The sequence below is a fragment of the Liolophura sinensis genome, chromosome 8 (genome assembly GCF_032854445.1).
Source record: "Liolophura sinensis isolate JHLJ2023 chromosome 8, CUHK_Ljap_v2, whole genome shotgun sequence".
Taxonomy (NCBI): Eukaryota; Metazoa; Mollusca; class Polyplacophora; order Chitonida; family Chitonidae; genus Liolophura; species Liolophura sinensis.
In genome coordinates, this window is record NC_088302.1 from 17,330,981 (window position 1) to 17,348,714 (window position 17,734).

At 40.0% G+C, this 17,734-nt stretch overlaps 1 protein-coding gene across 1 annotated transcript; it reads right to left on the bottom strand.

Moving 5' to 3' along the window:
* Nucleotides 1-1,871: 1,871 nt before the first annotated feature.
* On the bottom strand, nucleotides 1,872-14,004 carry LOC135472613 (ragulator complex protein LAMTOR1-like). Its single transcript, XM_064752197.1, has 6 exons — nucleotides 13,864-14,004; nucleotides 10,473-10,543; nucleotides 9,705-9,794; nucleotides 8,986-9,063; nucleotides 5,065-5,194; nucleotides 1,872-4,000 (listed from the first exon to the last, which is right to left on the bottom strand). Exons 1-6 carry the CDS (start codon nucleotides 13,903-13,905, stop codon nucleotides 3,908-3,910), a joined length of 504 nt encoding a protein of 167 aa, XP_064608267.1. The 5' UTR covers nucleotides 13,906-14,004; the 3' UTR covers nucleotides 1,872-3,907.
* Between the last annotated feature and the right edge of the window lie 3,730 nt (nucleotides 14,005-17,734).

Consider the following 17,734-nt stretch of genomic DNA (forward strand, 5'->3'; position numbering starts at 1 on the left):
AAACCCCATAAGGTTATGGTCACTGTGAGTTCAAGTCCATCAATTTAAAATCAGTTTTGAACAATCAGGCACAGGTCTGCCGACTTGGAAGCTGACGCTCCAACCATCCGACTACCAAAGCATGGGTTTGAACTTTCATCCTAAAGCAGCGTTTTGTTATGTTATTCTGTTATTCAGCCAATGTTTTCACTGCCGTGACGGAAGTAAGACGGCATTTTGACATTATCTTCATGACAAGCCGTACAAGTCGTTGCACTATGCACCTTTTAAGGTCTTAGGTGTGACTCGACCCAGGATTGACCCTGGATCTACCGCTCCCGCAACGGACGCTCTATTAACTGAGCTATCGGGGCCAGTAATGACATTTGAAAATCGCTTTTGTAGTGTGGCTATTTGGGACTAGTTTCTGCATAATAATGATGTGAATAAGTATATGTAGCGCTTGTATAATGGATTTAATTGTGCTCAAATATGCTATGTTCGCCTAACAATTGTGTTCAACCAGGGGTCTTCTCAAATAACTACCAAACAAAAATATTCTCCAATACTCTTTTTCTCCTGAAAGAAAAAAATGTTGAAGAGCATCTTTTCAAATAACTTTTCATGCTTTCTCTTATAAAATTTGCGTCATTGTTATTCTTTTTACGTGGAGTGTCTGACTTGATAGCATGCGGCTCCTGTATTCAACCCTTCCTTGCAGCAGTCTGTGAGGGGTTCTGCTGAGATTCTCGCTGGCCAAACTACATCAGCTAGGATCAGCAGTTCTTAACCAGTCTGTTCGCCAGTTTGAATCCAGCTTCAGCTGGCTAGGCAGATTTTTTACGCGTCAGATTTGTCAAGTACCTCGCAAGAAGCGACGGTTCCTGCACCGATAAAATCGCCATGATGGCGTATTACAATCATGCCAAATTCACTTAAGATGGGTCAAGATCTAGTAACTGGAGGCGTGGGTGAAAACGGATATTATAGCATTCGAAAATGAGTATTTCTGAATGGCTGTCAGCGATAGTGTATTAGTTGGATTTGTCTTATTCTCCGATTTCCGAATTGTCTGAACATTTCTGTAGAGCGTGCGTAATTTTTTTTTTTTTTTACGGCCAAGGCCTACCGCTCCCTAATGTGACAGAGTGGCAAACATGGGTCTTTTTCTCTATGCTTTAACATGGGGTGGCCATTTTGTTTCGCCCGCACCAGTCATGCCGTGATCATCAACTTCCGGGCCGTTTTACAGAATTCGAGGGTATCTCCACATATCTCTACGAAGTACAAAATACACTTCAAACGCATTAAGGGGTGCTTTATTTCGGGAAGATGTACAAGCTTACAAACCTTGATCTACACACCGCCACATATAAACGGAGCTTACAAACGTGTCAGTAGCCTATAACTGTACAACAATCTACATGCCTTAATCATGCTGAATTATTACCTAGTGTGCAGGGGCAGTACAAAACTCACAAAAATATATTCACACCCAGCACTGTTTTAGCACTGCAAAAGTAACCAACTGTAGTTAAATTATTCCGCATCATTTTCATCTTCCAAATATTGATGATCTTGGAACTTAAATCTCTTCTCTGGCAGGGTGCCGGGACACAACGCACAACGCAATTAAATAAGAGTACCGTCCATTTCTTCAATAAAACAACACCCTCTTTTCAAAGTAATTTGCATAGAAATGAAGACTTAATGAGGGCAATGCAGCTCGGCAAGCTTCCAAATGTGTTGGAACTAAAACCAGTAATAAAGCCACTCACCACCAGAGTCGTATAATACATGTGAATACAACACAAACAATATTTTACACCTTCATTATGCTGCAGTACAGTTACTTGCCTCTACTACGTTCAGCACCAAATGGTGACGCACCAAATGGTGACGCACCAAGGATCAATGCTGTGAATGGGCTCAGATCGGCCCGGTCCTCCTCCACTTGACGACGGACGTTTTCGTCCAGTGGTAGTAGCTTTTACGAAGATGTTGTTGGCTATTAATCAATCACATGCTGCTATGCAAAAGTCATTCGTCTCGGAATTTGTCCGCGTTAACTTTTCAACACAGGTTCTCTGCACACTGCAGTGGTTGCGTAGAGCGAAGAAATATAACCTTAACTAAATCCAATGCTCTGCAGGGCGCCCCTACATTCTTTTTACTCATCAGACGTTTCTGTTCCATTTGCCTAAGATCATTTGTATTGAAGTTGTTAATGGGAGAAGTACTGTTAATAGCTAGTTTGCCAAGTATGGATCCTTTCCGGGCTTGGTACTGAAAGTTTCAAGTTCACATACTGTCGCCTTCCCTCAAAGGGAGATTCAGTGACAATTTTCATGTATGTTTCATTACAAAATCCAATAAATCACAGTTTTATAATATTTACCGTATTATAAGGGCAAAATTCAACCGATTTTAATGGCAGCATTGACGTAAGTGAAAAATGTTAAAGGAATTGAAATATTAAAGCTGACAGTCTATTTAAGTAAAACAGAACCGACAAGAAGATAAAATCTAAAGCTCTTACATTTCGCCAGGTGACAAGCATTCTGCGAGTATAGTATTTCAACCTCACTGACTGTCCAAAACAGCCATAATTTACGTTTAAAAAAAAAAAACATGGAGCATTGCATGGGCCGGAAATGATTTGGCACTATTATCTCACGAAATAAGAAAAAAAAAACTATCAAAAACTATGCGAAATGCGATCCAAGTTTAAAACCACAGAGTATGAAATTTACCTACAGTAGACTTTTCTCCACTCGTCTGAGAAAATAATCGCCATAGAAGCTAAAATTGGTTCAACAGTGATAGTAATATAAACAGATGTTATGGCAGGAAGTCAACTGGTAGGCACCGGGGTATAGTGTTCAGGAGTTATTGTTCTTGGTATGAGTTGTCTGCCCCTCTTAATGCATTACTTATTTAATAAAATGACGATATGAAAAAAATACACACAACCCTTCGAGGTGGGCATAAATGACAAACTGTACAGAAAGTTGATTTTACCTTCTGGTAATGTGAAAAACAAGAAAAGAAAATATAATACATCATAAACATGTAAGTACTTTGCAGTGTTTCGCTTCTCTAATTTGACCATGTTTAAGGGCATTACATTTATTAAAGCACTGTGAGCCAATTCGTCTCAAAATCTGACCCACCTTAAATTTATCATGTTTTTTACAATGCCGCCAGTTGATTCATAATTTTAAACCTGACAAAATATTACTTCATCATGTTTATTTGAATACCACCGGCCATTTCATCATTTCAGATTTACCCAACAAATCCTTAAATTTATCATGCGCCATATTCACATCATCTGGAATTCCATCAACCGTCAGAATGATCAAGAAATGGTAGTCTCATGAAAAAGAAAAGATACAGTGGTACCAAGCTAATATCAGCACGCCTAAGACTTTAACTAATAAATACACATGTATGTAGTAAATTAAAATGGGATTCGTTCGTTAGCAGCACAGGTATCATACAACCAACACAAAATCGGGATGCAAATGTTATTCTGAAATGGGATGCCATTGGCTGATTTTGTCTTCTTCCTAGACTCATTTGACTGCACACTGGCCTCAATGGTAGAGCACTGTTCCATGGCAAGGTGGAAAAACTGGCCAGATGTGGACACAACAAACAGGTTTGGTGGAACAACGTAGGTGAATAGATATTAACAACAAGCTGGTTAGAGAATGGTTACTTTTTGTCTTAGACTTGATCATGCATAAGTGCATGCAAGCATGCCACAACATGAAGTATTATCTGGAGCCAAATTCACTGTTATATACACTTTGATAAGTCCTCTTTCTCTCTCTCAGTTACACACTCTATCTCCCTCTCTCTGTCTCTCCCCCAGGTAGTTCAGTTTATATACAGGAATGGTTCTCTCTCACTCCCCACAGTGTCAAGGATCTCCGAAGGGCACAACAAGTTCCTCTTTGTGGACAACTTTCACATCTTTCAATGCCTTAGAGGCTCTTTCAGCTGCAGATGTTATCTGGAAATTTAAAAGAAAAACCACTGGGTTAAATAAAAAATGCTACTTAAGAAGTTTAGCTAGCCACCTTGATACATACACATCTTCTGTAGTGAGTGGTATTTACTACAAGGTAATCAAGCACATCCATTGGTACTCCCCCATCATCGTATCATATAGAAATTTACACTTAAAATTCAACTAATCATGAGTATGGCATTAAACACAAATGAAATAAATAAATTAATTATCAGTTTAAATACAGACCAATAAAAAGCTACACCATCAAGAATGAATTTTATGAATGAATGAATGAATTAATGCTTCGGGTTTAATATCTTACTAAACAATTTTTCAGTGATATGACGACAAGGAGTAATTAGGTGTGTGTACATATACTGTGTCTTCTTGTGGCAGGGCCAGTCCAAAGACCAGTGCTGCTGCCCATGAAGTATCATGCCAAAGACACCAAACATGACACCCAATGTAGTCACATTATACTGACATCAACCAGTCCTGTTTCCTTGCTCTCACCTGTCCGTGTTGAGCACCAAGTGAGGTAACAACAAGTAGCATCTTTAAAGTCTTGGGTATGGATTTTATGTTCTAACAGGATGTCAAGCACAAATTTTGGTAGCTGTACTCACCTACTGCTTGTATGATACAAAGGCCAATAATATCACAGATTAAATGGTACTCAGTAACATGTGATATAGTCCAGAAATTACTTGTTTTCTTATTTCATTGCTGTTAAACACCATACATGTCGTACTCCACATATACCATTGAGTGCCTGAGGTAAACCACCAACCTTTGGCATGTTTCCCACATGCGACACACAGGTATGCATACCTCATTGGTGGAAGATCAAGTGATCTTCAATGAAAGTCAAGACTGTGAAACAACCACATAAATATCATTGAACATTGTCACCAAGGTAACACAAAGTGTGAGAATGGGGAAATCTGCAAAATTCCCTGACCTCTCAGCTGACACTTATAGGTAAGCTTAATATGCACTCAGCTGCGGCCTGTCCCAGAAAATAGTATTACCCTATGTAACACACACATATGACTGGTACTCACCAATTGCACATCTGCTAGAGAGATTGGCTGGGCAGCTAGGACACTTTGGGGGGCTGATATCCCATTGGGCAGTGATGTTTTATATGTCTTCGGTTGGCCTGTCCTGTTCAGCACCATGTTTATTCTGTTACTACAATAATAAAATACTCAAGCATATAAGTCAAACGAGCCATCAAAATGCTTCAAGAAGGAAGATATTTAACTTTTAATAATTTATATGACTTATAATTTATATATATATATATATTTAAAGAAAAATAAAACCTGATGAATGACAAACATACTTGATTGAGTAGATCCTAAGCCTTTGAATTCAAGGTGTACTATCACACACCCAGGCCAAACACAATACTGAAACAAAGTCTAGGTGTGTTTGTATGACAAACCTCACAAAAGCAGAAGTCTGGGGAGAATGAATTTAGGTGTACAGATCACACTTGTGGTCTTTGGCCAGGGGTGTTATGGTCATACACCAGCTCAAAGGCAAAGACCAGAGAACTTCTTGGAGAATACTGTATACATTTAAGTCAAATGGCTTTCACAGGGAATGGAATGGAAAGCAACTTTGTCACGAGAGATATGGACAGAAATGGTGAATCCATCCATTAACATACTTTTCAAACACAATAAATCCAGACTTACATTCTATCTCAAAGCATATGCAAAATGCACCCACCACCATATGATTTATTTATTTATTTTATTGGTGTATTATGCCGTACTAAAGAATATTTCACTTATGCAATTGCCAGTATTATCTACCTCCATGAGGTATATAAGCAACATCCACTCACATGTAGCCACATTACTGCAGATGTTATCAGTCCAGCGACACTAGCGACAGATAAGACTTTATTCAACCTGTTACGAGCAAATTTTTCCTGTCTGTGACAGGTGGACATGCAAAGATTTTGCACCCAACAGTTAAAATAAAACATTCTATACACAGTTCAACCTTCATTTTCGGAAAAACAAACTATTGCATCGGGGAAAGCCACAGGTAATAAGACAACACATGCTGTGAAAGAAATGCTGACATGAAGCTGTTAGAAAACTAGCTATCTAGTGATTTACTCACTGAGGACATGTGATTTGTGCTGTACACTGTATTCAAGGATATTTTAGGACGGTGGTCTGGTTCATGGGAGGAAGGAAACCGAGTAGAGGCTAGTGGGAATTCAAGGAACATCAAACTGGGGCAACACGGAGTAGAGGCTAGTGGGAATTCAAGGAACATCAAACTGTGGCAGCACAGAGTAGAGGCTAGTGGGAATTCAAGGAGCATCAAACTGGGGCAGCACAGAGTAGAGGCTAGTGGGAATTCAAGGAACATCAAACTGGGGCAACATGGAGTAGAGGCTAGTGGGAATTCAAGGAACATCAAATTAAGGCAGCACAGAGGCTAGTGGGAATTCAAGGAACATCAAATTGAGGCAGCACACAGGCTAGTGGGAATTCAAGGAACATCAAATTGAGGCAGCACAGAGTAGAGGCCAGTGGGAATTCAAGGAACATCAAACTGGGGCAACATGGAGTAGAGGCTAGTGGGAATTCAAGGAACATCAAACTGTGGCAGCACAGAGTAGAGGCTAGTGGGAATTCAAGGAACATCAAACTGGGGCAACATGGAGTAGAGGCTAGTGGGAATTCAAGGAACATCAAACTGTGGCAGCACAGAGTAGAGGCCAGTGGGAATTCAAGGAACATCAAACTGAGGCAACATGGAGTAGAGGCTAGTGGGAATTCAAGGAACATCAAACTGGGGCAGCACAGAGTAGAGGCCAGTGGGAATTCAAGGAACATCAAACTGGGGCAACATGGAGTAGAGGCTAGTGGGAATTCATGGAACATTAAACTGGGGCAGCACAGAGTAGAGGCTAGGGGGAATTCAAGGAACATCAAACTGTGGCAGCACAGAGTAGAGGCTAGTGGGAATTCAAGGAGCATCAAACTGGGGCAACATGGAGTAGAGGTTAGTGGGAATTCAAGGAACATCAAACTGGGGCAGCACAGAGTAGAGGCTAGTGGGAATTCAAGGAACATCAAACTGGGGCAGCACAGAGTAGAGGCTAGTGGGAATTCAAGGAACATCAAACTGTGGCAGCACAGAGTAGAGGCTACTGGGAATTCAAGGAGCATCAAACTGGGGCAGCACAGAGTAGAGGCTAGTGGGAATTCAAGGAACATCAAACTGGGGCAACATGGAGTAGAGGCTAGTGGGAATTCAAGGAACATCAAATTGAGGCAGCACAGAGGCTAGTGGGAATTCAAGGAACATCAAATTGAGGCAGCACAGAGTAGAGGCTAGTGGGAATTCAAGGAACATCAAACTGGGGCAACATGGAGTAGAGGCTAGTGGGAATTCAAGGAGCATCAAACTGGGGCAGCACAGAGTAGAGGCCAGTGGGAATTCAAGGAACATCAAACTGGGGCAACATGGAGTAGAGGCTAGTGGGAATTCAAGGAACATCAAATTGAGGCAGCACAGAGGCTAGTGGGAATTCAAGGAACATCAAACTGGGGCAGCACAGAGTAGAGGCCAGTGGGAATTCAAGGAACATCAAACTGGGGCAACATGGAGTAGAGGCTAGTGGGAATTCATGGAACATTAAACTGGGGCAGCACAGAGTAGAGGCTAGGGGGAAGTCAAGGAACATCAAACTGTGGCAGCACAGAGTAGAGGCTAGTGGGAATTCAAGGAACATCAAACTGTGGCAGCACAGAGTAGAGGCTAGTGGGAATTCAAGGAACATCAAACTGTTTCAGCACAGAGTAGAGGCTAGTGGGAATTCAAGGAACATCAAACTGTTTCAGCACAGAGTAGAGGCTAGTGGGAATTCAAGGAACATCAAACTGGGGCAGCACAGAGTAGAGGCCAGTGGGAATTCAAGGAACATCAAACTGGGGCAACATGGAGTAGAGGCTAGTGGGAATTCAAGGAGCATCAAACTGGGGCAGCACTGAGTAGAGGCTAGTGGGAATTCAAGGAACATCAAACTGGGGCAACATGGAGTAGAGGCTAGTGGGAATTCAAGGAACATCAAATTGAGGCAGCACAGAGGCTAGTGGGAATTCAAGGAGCATCAAATTGAGGCAGCACAGAGTAAAGGCTAGTGGGAATTCAAGGAACATCAAACTGGGGCAACATGGAGTAGAGGCTAGTGGGAATTCAAGGAACATCAAACTGGGGCAGCATAGAGTAGAGGCTAGGGGGAATTCAAGGAACATCAAACTGTGGCAGCACAGAGTAGAGGCTAGTGGGAATTCAAGGAACATCAAATTGAGGCAGCACAGAGTAGAGGCTAGTGGGAATTCAAGGAACATCAAACTGTGGGGGCACAGAGTAGAGGCTAGTGGGAATTCAAGGAGCATCAAACTGGGGCAACACGGAGTAGAGGCTAGTGGGAATTCAAGGAACATCAAACTGTGGCAGCACAGAGTAGAGGCTAGTGGGAATTCAAGGAACATCAAACTGTGGCAGCACAGAGTAGAGGCTAGTGGGAATTCAAGGAACATCAAACTGGGGCAACATGGAGTAGAGGCTAGTGGGAATTCAAGGAACATCAAACTGTGGCAGCACAGAGTAGAGGCTAGGGGGAATTCAAGGAACATCAAACTGAGGCAGCACAGAGTAGAGGCTAGTGGGAATTCAAGGAACATCAAACTGGGGCAGCACAGAGTAGAGGCTAGTGGGAATTCAAGGAGCATCAAACTGTGGCAGCATAGACTGCTCAATGATCTTTGATCTGGTCTTGTGGATTGCTGAATTTATTGATTTATTTGATTGGTGTTTTACGCCGCACTCAAGAATATTTCACTTATACAATGTCGGCCAGCATTATGGTTGGAGCAAACCAGGCAGAGCCTGAGGGGAAACCCATGACCACAGATTGGTGAATGATGTAGGACACCTGACATTACCTGTACTGTCGTGATCTGTCATGATAGTCATGATGTTCTAGCTGTTGGGAATCAATCGCAGCAACATCAATCACATTCCTAGAAACAAAGAGAAATGGAAAAATCAGCAAAACTCACTGATGTACATGTACGTGTAAAAGAATTCACATTAAACCGTACCAAAGAATAGGTGTAAAGAATGACTTTAAAAAGTATGACACAGCAGATTTTAGCAGAGGACAATCAACTGCCAACAATACCAACTACTGACATATCAGAGAAGCTTTGGCCACATGAGTATAGATCTCTGATGAAATACAAGACTAAATATAACCTTATGGTAGCTGAGAGAGGCAGACAAGATAAGATGTAAGACTCTCAGAATTCTTAGAAAAATCAGAGAGAAAGTACACTAAAGTACATCTACATCGATAAGTAAACCATACAATACAAACATATCACGCTATCTTATAACTAAAATAAAAAATGTCACCCAAAATTTTCATCAAATAAAATTTGTCCCATGGGTAGGGAAAAATTAGCTGGAGAACAATTTGAAATCTTAATATTACTGGTATCATGTACATCTGACATATAACACGGAATCATTTGTTGAAAATCTAGAAAATTATTATCAAACATTTTTGGCAATTTAATGATAATATTTGTGCAATTTTATAATCATTGTCTTCTAAAACACTTTACTGGAAAAAACAAACAAGCATTGTAGTGGTACATACGATGCTGTCTGGTGCAAAATCCTTGACAGTGCTGATTGCTCATCTCCTTTTAGTGGCACCTGAGCTGCCTGGGGATTGTAAAGACCATCCCTACAAAAATAAAATATCTGTTTAAATCTGTGAACATGAGAACCTGTTCCAAAATAAGATTTTTGCTGACTTCCAGAGCTCTGAGAACTTCACTTAATAACTACATAATAAGTCTCATATCTGTTGCAGGTTTCAGATGCTGTCAGTTGTACATGTACAAGTATTTCAATGGGAGGCTTTTCAATTCCTCCCAAATGCTCAAAAAATTAACATTTTGGCATATATGAAACAGCAAATTTCAGTGCAATTTGTACACATTATGATTTTAATTTGGTTCTGAAGACAAAACTACATTGGCTGAGTTGGTCAATTTCAGGGCAAAAAGTATAATTTTATCAGTCGACACAGAATAATTCCTACAAACTATGACTGAATAAACAGTTTGTAAACATGCGAAAAGGTTGAAGAATTAGAGTAGCCATGTTGAGCGGGCCCACCTGAAAAAAACAACAGATTACACCTCAAAATGCACCATTTATGTGGGAGAGTGAGCTCAACGGAGAATTTCAGTGTGGCAATATTGGCAGGATTGATGAGCCTGTATTTGAAAACGCACAATCTTGATAAAAACTCTCTATTTTAAACACTGTATTTCTGAGATGGATGTGCTGTGTCTAACAAAAACAGTCCATCAGTGCAATCACACATTTATCTCCATGTTAACTGGATTTCACTCACCCAATAATAGGTCGTGTCTGAGTTGTGCCAACGGGGTTTCTCAGCAGACCTGTTGTCTCGTCTGGCTCACTCTGCAGGTAAGAGAACAAGAACAGAAATGACAGGGTTTGATTTAGCAGCCTGCTAATGGCTAACACCAGGTGAAAAACTGCACAAAGCAGGCCAATTATTGAAATCACCTGCTACAAAAACATTAAAAAGAAAAAAATAGCAAGCCAAACTTCATTTTGTGTAAAATATCTTACATGTTGGTTATACAAAAGGCTATTTTCAACACAACAGCTTTGAGAATAAAAAGTAACAATGAACGATTTCAAAACAAGACTAATATGAACAGAAAATGATCTCCAGTGTTGCTGACTAGTACCATGTTACCTTTATTGTGTTTAACTATTCACTGACTGACATGCAACAAGGTACTAGTCACAAGTCATCACAACAACAACAGGGGGGAGCCTTGCAAAGCTTCTGCCATGATCAAATCAAGATTGATTGATGTTGTGTGCAATATATATACACACATAGGATTCCAAGGACATCGTCTCCAAAATTAAAGTGAAAGACGGCACATGAATAAAGTGTTTTGTCAACTGAAAAACTACCATTCAAGGTATCTTAAACAGCCATTAAACATTTTCTTAGATTTTTTTCAACCCAGTAAAAAAATTAGTGAAACTTCGTCCTGAAAACAGCTTCAGCGCGTCTCCATTATTAACAGCAAGGTGACATCAACTTTACCCTAGCTAGTTATTTTCCATGTTATAATCAAATCAGTAGCTTATGGCAGATAAAAGTTGTGGATTTTGGCGATGAAGGGTCAAGTGATAAAAAAACTTTCTCAGAAATTGGACATACTGGAAGGTTATTTCTTCCACTGCTTGAACTGTTGATACAGTAAGCCTGCTATATCATTTAGTTTAAGCAGCCTGCTTGAACTGTTGATACAGTAAGCCTGCTATATCATTTAGTTTAAGTAGCCTGTAGATGATGACCGTGAGGTATTCCTGGTTCAGGTTGTAGTCTCTGGATGGGTTGTGCTGATGATTTTGACCCATATTACATGTTTACAATATTACAAAAGGATGGTTGTACAACTAGATTGATGCTGAACTCTGAAACAAATGGAAGTAAATCTAAGCACCACTAAGTCTGATCTAGGCATCTGACTTGCTGAATTTTATGCTTCAGTATTGTGGTGGTGGCTTCTTAGATGAGGGCAGGGCTGACCTAGTTATTGCAGATGTCAGATAAAGCACCTTGGCGTGAACACTGTGTTTTGCTAATTTTATTTTATTTATAAAAGAAAACAGAAAAAAATCATCCCTTGAAAGACAAAGGAGCAAAATTTAAATTCTTTAATTCTTATAAACTTAGAGAATGAAATCACATCATAAAATTAAATTAATTTTAAGCAATGTCCAGTGAGATGCCATCTTCTCATTCGGCAATCCTAATGAATTCACTGAATGACATTTGTTTTTCAGAAACTGCTGACCAAACGGTAAAATGAAAGACAAGAAATGTATTTGTATAATTTGAACAGCGTGCCTAAGTAGACGTTGGGGTCTGCTGGGGAGATGAATGCCCTGTGAGTAAATGCTTCATCACAGCTTAGGCTGCACAATCTGATAGCAATGTGTTTGATTGGAGAAAATTCTCAAGATGTCTGCCTCAGTTCATGCCAGTCATTTGTGCAGTACTGACATTTTGTTCTACATGTTATTCAATGAAATCTCATTAAAATAATTTAAAGTTCAAACTTTTGAATCAACAAGCCGAATCAACGACAACAAGGTGCCTGTTGGCTGTTCAAAACTTTCTTCCAACATAAATTTTCGTTAATTTATCTGTCTTTTTTTTTTTTGATATTTTATTGCCTATTAAATACAGGAGTACTACAGAATTTGGATCTTGATGTCAACACTTTATCTTACAAATGGCCAGGTACCTTGCCAGGACTTGGTAGAAGTTTGAATTCAAAACATGGCGGACAATGGTTCAGCTTAAACGGGTGGATTACAGTTAAAAGATGGTTTACCGATGCTAGCTGTGACATATCTGCACTTTGAATCAGCGCTCAACGATGGAAGGTAGAATTTGAACTGTTGTATTTAGTGAAACTGTTCTCGTGGAAGTCTATGTAAAGGGCTAAATGAGCTAATTTAAGTGCCCATTTTCTTCTGCAAAGTGGCTTGCGTAACGTTTCCACCGGATTTTTTAGATCAATGATTAAATACTAAGGTAGATAAATATCAGAAATTATTGAAAACTGACCTCAATGTTTAATTTCACTGAACTAAAGTGAAGAATACTGAAAAAGTAGGGCCTAGTCCCCAAAATGTAACTTACACCTCCTAGAATTGTGCGAGCTGTATTGTTTAGGGCTTGCAGAGGACTTAAAATAATTCCTTGACTTTTCAGCGAATTGTCCATCGCATGTTACAAAAGGGAAATGAGAATCATTTCTCTGCTTCAGTAACTGAGAAAGCTGAGAAAATTTGACAGCTTAAAAATTCCGTTCAGCCCTGCCCTCAAATATTTCATGGATGTTATTCAAAACTGCTAGTTTGGCTTCCACAGATTAACTACAGTGTGCACAATACCATTATAGTAAAATGGTGATGTGTTTTGATGTAGGCAGGGTGGAAATATTGGTGGTATTCAGTAACACCGGTACTCTCCGGGATAATGGTGGCATTGATGTAGCCGCAACTGCTCTGACAGTTACTGAACTAACGTGTGTATCATCCTTGCAAATGCTACCCGATTGAAAGCTTGAAGTTCCTCCCCACACCGTTCAATTTAGGCTAGTCGTTGCTGCAACTGTGCTCCGTGTGAAGCAGAAACACTGAGGAAGCCTGCCACCTTGTCATATTTTTCCCACAATGCCGCTATACCTCAGTAGAAATGAAATACCTCCCACTTGCCTCCATATTGTCACTTGCTCTAAATCAACTTCTCTTCACGGTACAGGATGCATCAACTGCAAAAGCAACAAGGTGTGCATCTACTATCACACAGAATTTGGCGATTCGTAAATGCTTATAACAACATAGTGGCCGGTGACCTGTTCAGGTGAGCGAGTGGGAGGTATTTCGTTTCTACTGAGGTATAGACGCGTTGTGGGAAATTATAAGGTGGCTTCCCCAGTGTTTCTAGTTCACGCAGAACGCAGTCATATCGACGACTAGCCTAACTCAACGGTGCGGGGACGAACTTCGAGCTTTCAATCAGGTAGCATTTGCGGCGATGGTACATACACACTGTACGTTAGTTCAGTAACCGTCGGAGCAGTTGTAGCCAGCATTGACGCTGCGATTGTTGATGTTGTTGTTGTAGTGGCAATTTTTGGAAATCTTGGGCTTCGATTTGCATTAGTCATGATGCATACCTGGCCATATTTATCATCTTCGTTGCTCCAGCAACACCCCATGTTGTCTAGGAATTACTACATGTAGAAAGTAAGACGGACTAAGTTCACATCCGCGAAAGTTTGCAACAAACACCTCCTCTGAAAGGACGAGCATCAATATCACATGACAATTTGACCCGGAAGAAGTTTGGATGCGCGTGACAATCTCCTGTCAGCGACAGTGTTCATATTTTAACCTCTGCAGCATGGCAACTTAGTTACATACTCTGACAGCTGGGAAGCCTCACACCACTTTTTAGGCACATTTTAATATCTCTTAATTATCCTATCCACTGTACTGTGTATGAAATAAAATGTGGTGAAAACACGTACAGGGATTCATATACTGGTGAAACACAGCAGCCACTAAGTAACCGTGTTAAACAACACCAAAAACCGGCATCTAGTAGCTATGATTTCTGCTGTGTTCCAATATATATGTAATTCAGGTCACGGTTTTAATGGGGACAACGTAAATATTTTATCCAAAGAGCCCTATTGGTTTGAGAGAGAAGCCATTTTCGTAAAGGTTAAAAATCCCATTCTCATCGGCAATGGAGGACTCAGATTTAACATATCACACAACTGGGACACAGTGTGGAAAAAAATGTTAATCAGCTTGTGCAAATATACCTCAATATGGTAAATTTTGTTCAATCATGTAAAACTGTATTATATTCAGATTTGGTCACTATATACTAGCTCCTATTGTCTCATTGTTTTAAATTGTATAAACCAATTTTATACTTTCAACCATGAACGTGAACTGTGTTCACCAGGAAACTTGTACATACAGTTTTGTTAACTTTGTTTTTGTATGTAACTTCAGTATAAATAGGAATTCTTTTTGTTTAACACCTTATTCTGTTGAAGCCGATAGGTTGTCGCCGCAACGTCAGTAAATAATATACATTGTCCAGTAGAACAGTTTTACAGTGTTATCTTTTATCTCTTAATAACCCCTTCATTTCATATACACTTCTATTTCATTTGTCGAAATGACGTTATCGATGAAATTAATGGGAACGTAAGACCAGCGTGACATAGAGCAATGACTTAAGAGGCTTTCACCAATGCGATTGCTGTGAGTTCAAGTCCACCTCATGCTGGACCGCACTCTGACCGTACGTGGGAAGGTTTGTGAGCAACCTGCGGATGGTCGCGGGTTGCCTCCGGGATCAACCTGCTTTCCTCCCACCATAATGCTGTCGCCGGCGAATCAGCGATGTACCCGATTCTTGAATAGGACGTAAAACACCAATCAATAGTAGTTACGATATTTATTTATTTATTTATTTTATTTATTAGCACCATTTTGAAAATTTTCCATAATGCGATGATAGCGTGAAACCTAAGTACTTTGGGCAATTTTTAGTCAATCCTGACGAAGTTTACCACCTGTGACCTTGGCCTACTCACTTGTAGTGCATATCCGTGGATGACCAGTCATCTTCAGTGAAGACAGTGCAAGCAGTGGGTTATTTACTGTCAACAAGGGCCCACGGAAAATGAGAGCAGCTGAATACAGAAATTCCCTGCCCAATTAGGCTCGACTTGAACGCGCAACTCGCGCACCTTATAACTGTCTCCCCACTCCCCTCTCCACTCCCACCCATCTACCTCGTCTCAATCACTTTACTTATTAATTTGATTGCTGTTCAACGTTATATTCAAGAATTTTTCACTTATACGATGGCGGTCAGTTTGAGTGAAAGACACTGGAGTGCCCCTGGGTAAACCATCGATCTTTGGCAAGTTACCGACAGTATTGTCGTTCATAAAGATAACTGATATCTCGATCGTTGAGATTACAGGTCAATATATTGCTGTACCTTTTGTTTTCAATGTCTGTGTATAAGTGCTCACTATATAAGAGTGTTGTCAGTTACTGTGGTTGCATGGTGCTCGGGATATTACGAGTTGTGTCAACACGGTCACTCAGCTGACTTCCTATCCTTGTAGGTCATAATTATGGTCTCATAAGGTGGAAGAAGAGAACGTTAATCAAGGGTTATTGAGGACCTCACTTAAGACTATATATATATGTAATATACAGTATTTCTTGACCAAAGCATATGGTCAGTTACACCTTCCATCTTGACAGTTGTTATCAAAAGTTATAAAATAGTTATATATACAAGTGGCTTTGTAGAATTTTACAAAATATGTATAGCTGTTAAAAATCCTTGGGTATCGTGTTAAACAATAATCAAATAAATACATAAATAAATGAATAAATCTAGCATGTTTTCTTTTCAGATCAAGTTGCAAAGACGTTATATGAAAAAGATGTTTAAAAGCAGTTGCTGTTTCAAATTTGCTAATTCGAATTTCCAGCGGGAAGGCCTGCAGTCTGTTGTATCGACTCATATAGAACTTGGCTAGTCGATTGAACATGGACATTCTGTTTTATTCAAATTCGACTGAAAGGCGCTTTAATGTAAAACAAAGCCCAAATTATTAATGGCTCTGAAGAGCGGAATTTTGGCGCCGTCTTGCGCCGGGCTCTGATGGTAAAAAAACGACCTATGTTAATAGATAGAATGTCAAAATCCAAATCTCACCGACCGGCGGGTAGACACACAGTGGCTTACGTAGTGGCTTCGTTGCATCTACAAGCTATTGGATAAAATATCTTGAGAATTGGACGGTTCGGGTGTCTTTTTATGTAAGTGACGTTCGAAGTAAAACAAACGAACGAACAAATAAATAATCCAAATGGATGGATCCAACACACTCTATCTCCCACCACCTCTTCTCGTGACAACGTTACTTTTCATTCCATTCCCGGTAAAAGCAATTGACGTCACAGACAGACTGAACATTTGTAACCAATGTTTGGGACATCCTGTTAACATATTTGCAACAATGCTGCTTATGACTGGTCAATGGGCAACTCGTAAATCTCCTTTCTGCCTGTGTCGAGACGGTCCAAAGCTGTAAACTTTGTTGTTTCTTTTATTTTGTCACAATTATCGGTTTATGTTTAAGAAATAATGTTCGCGTCAGGGTAGTCTAACGGTAGTTTTACATCAAATCGATGTGGAAGAGTTTACAAATTTTAGGTCTCAGGCTTCGCCTTCGACCTAAAATATAAACTCTTCCACATCGATTTGATGTAAAACTACCGTTAGACTACCCTGACGCGAACATTATTTCTATTCTATTACCTTGGTAGAAGCAAAATGTATTTGTAATTATAATAAAAACGCCATTGCGGTATAGATTAACAGCAAAAAACGCCTCCACTTTCACTGACACATTGTTTTCGTCCAACCGAACGTTCTAAAGGGGCGTGACCTAATTCTGTACGAAACCATGATGTATTTTACAGGGGGTGTTAAAATGCGATGGTAAATATTACGGACGTGCTTCACGACTAGAATGGAATAATAAAAAGAATACGTTTGTTTCTCGAAAACAATTCCGACTATAAAATATAGCACTATAAAGTAAAACATCTGCAGGGTTGCTTTCATATTGTCCTGCTTTCAGCTAAGACGCTGTTATCACGGTGGGCTTCGGTAAGACAGGCACGGTGTCAAACAGGGACAAACACTGACAGTGAGCCGGGGAGGTCGCTCGTTCCTGGCAGGTCAAAAGTTTTCCCAAACTCTGTCTGGCAGAGCTAAAGGAGCTGGAAACCTCTGGCATCAGCAAAGCGACAACAAAAGTGGGGAGTTCAACTGTTTAAACGTAAATAAAATCTGAATTACGTACGAAAAAATAATAATTGAAATACACAAAATTAGGTTAACAATAGTTTGATACTGAATTTTATTTGGTTTACGTAGGCTGTATGGCTGTCGTGGCCCGGACGCAGTGATTCGTGTACCGGCGGCTAAGTTTT

Bases quoted from the DNA above. Each gene is read 5' to 3' on its own strand.
- LOC135472613 (XM_064752197.1), bottom strand. From the start codon at position 13,905: ATGGGGTGTTGCTGGAGCAACGAAGATGATAAATATGGCCAG. The intron at 9,795-10,472 runs GTGAGTGAAATC...TTATTTTTGTAG, and splicing joins CAGACACGACCTATTATTGG to GGATGGTCTTTACAATCCCC. The intron at 5,195-8,985 runs GTAATGTCAGGT...TTATTATTGTAG, and splicing joins GACAGATCACGACAGTACAG to TAACAGAATAAACATGGTGC.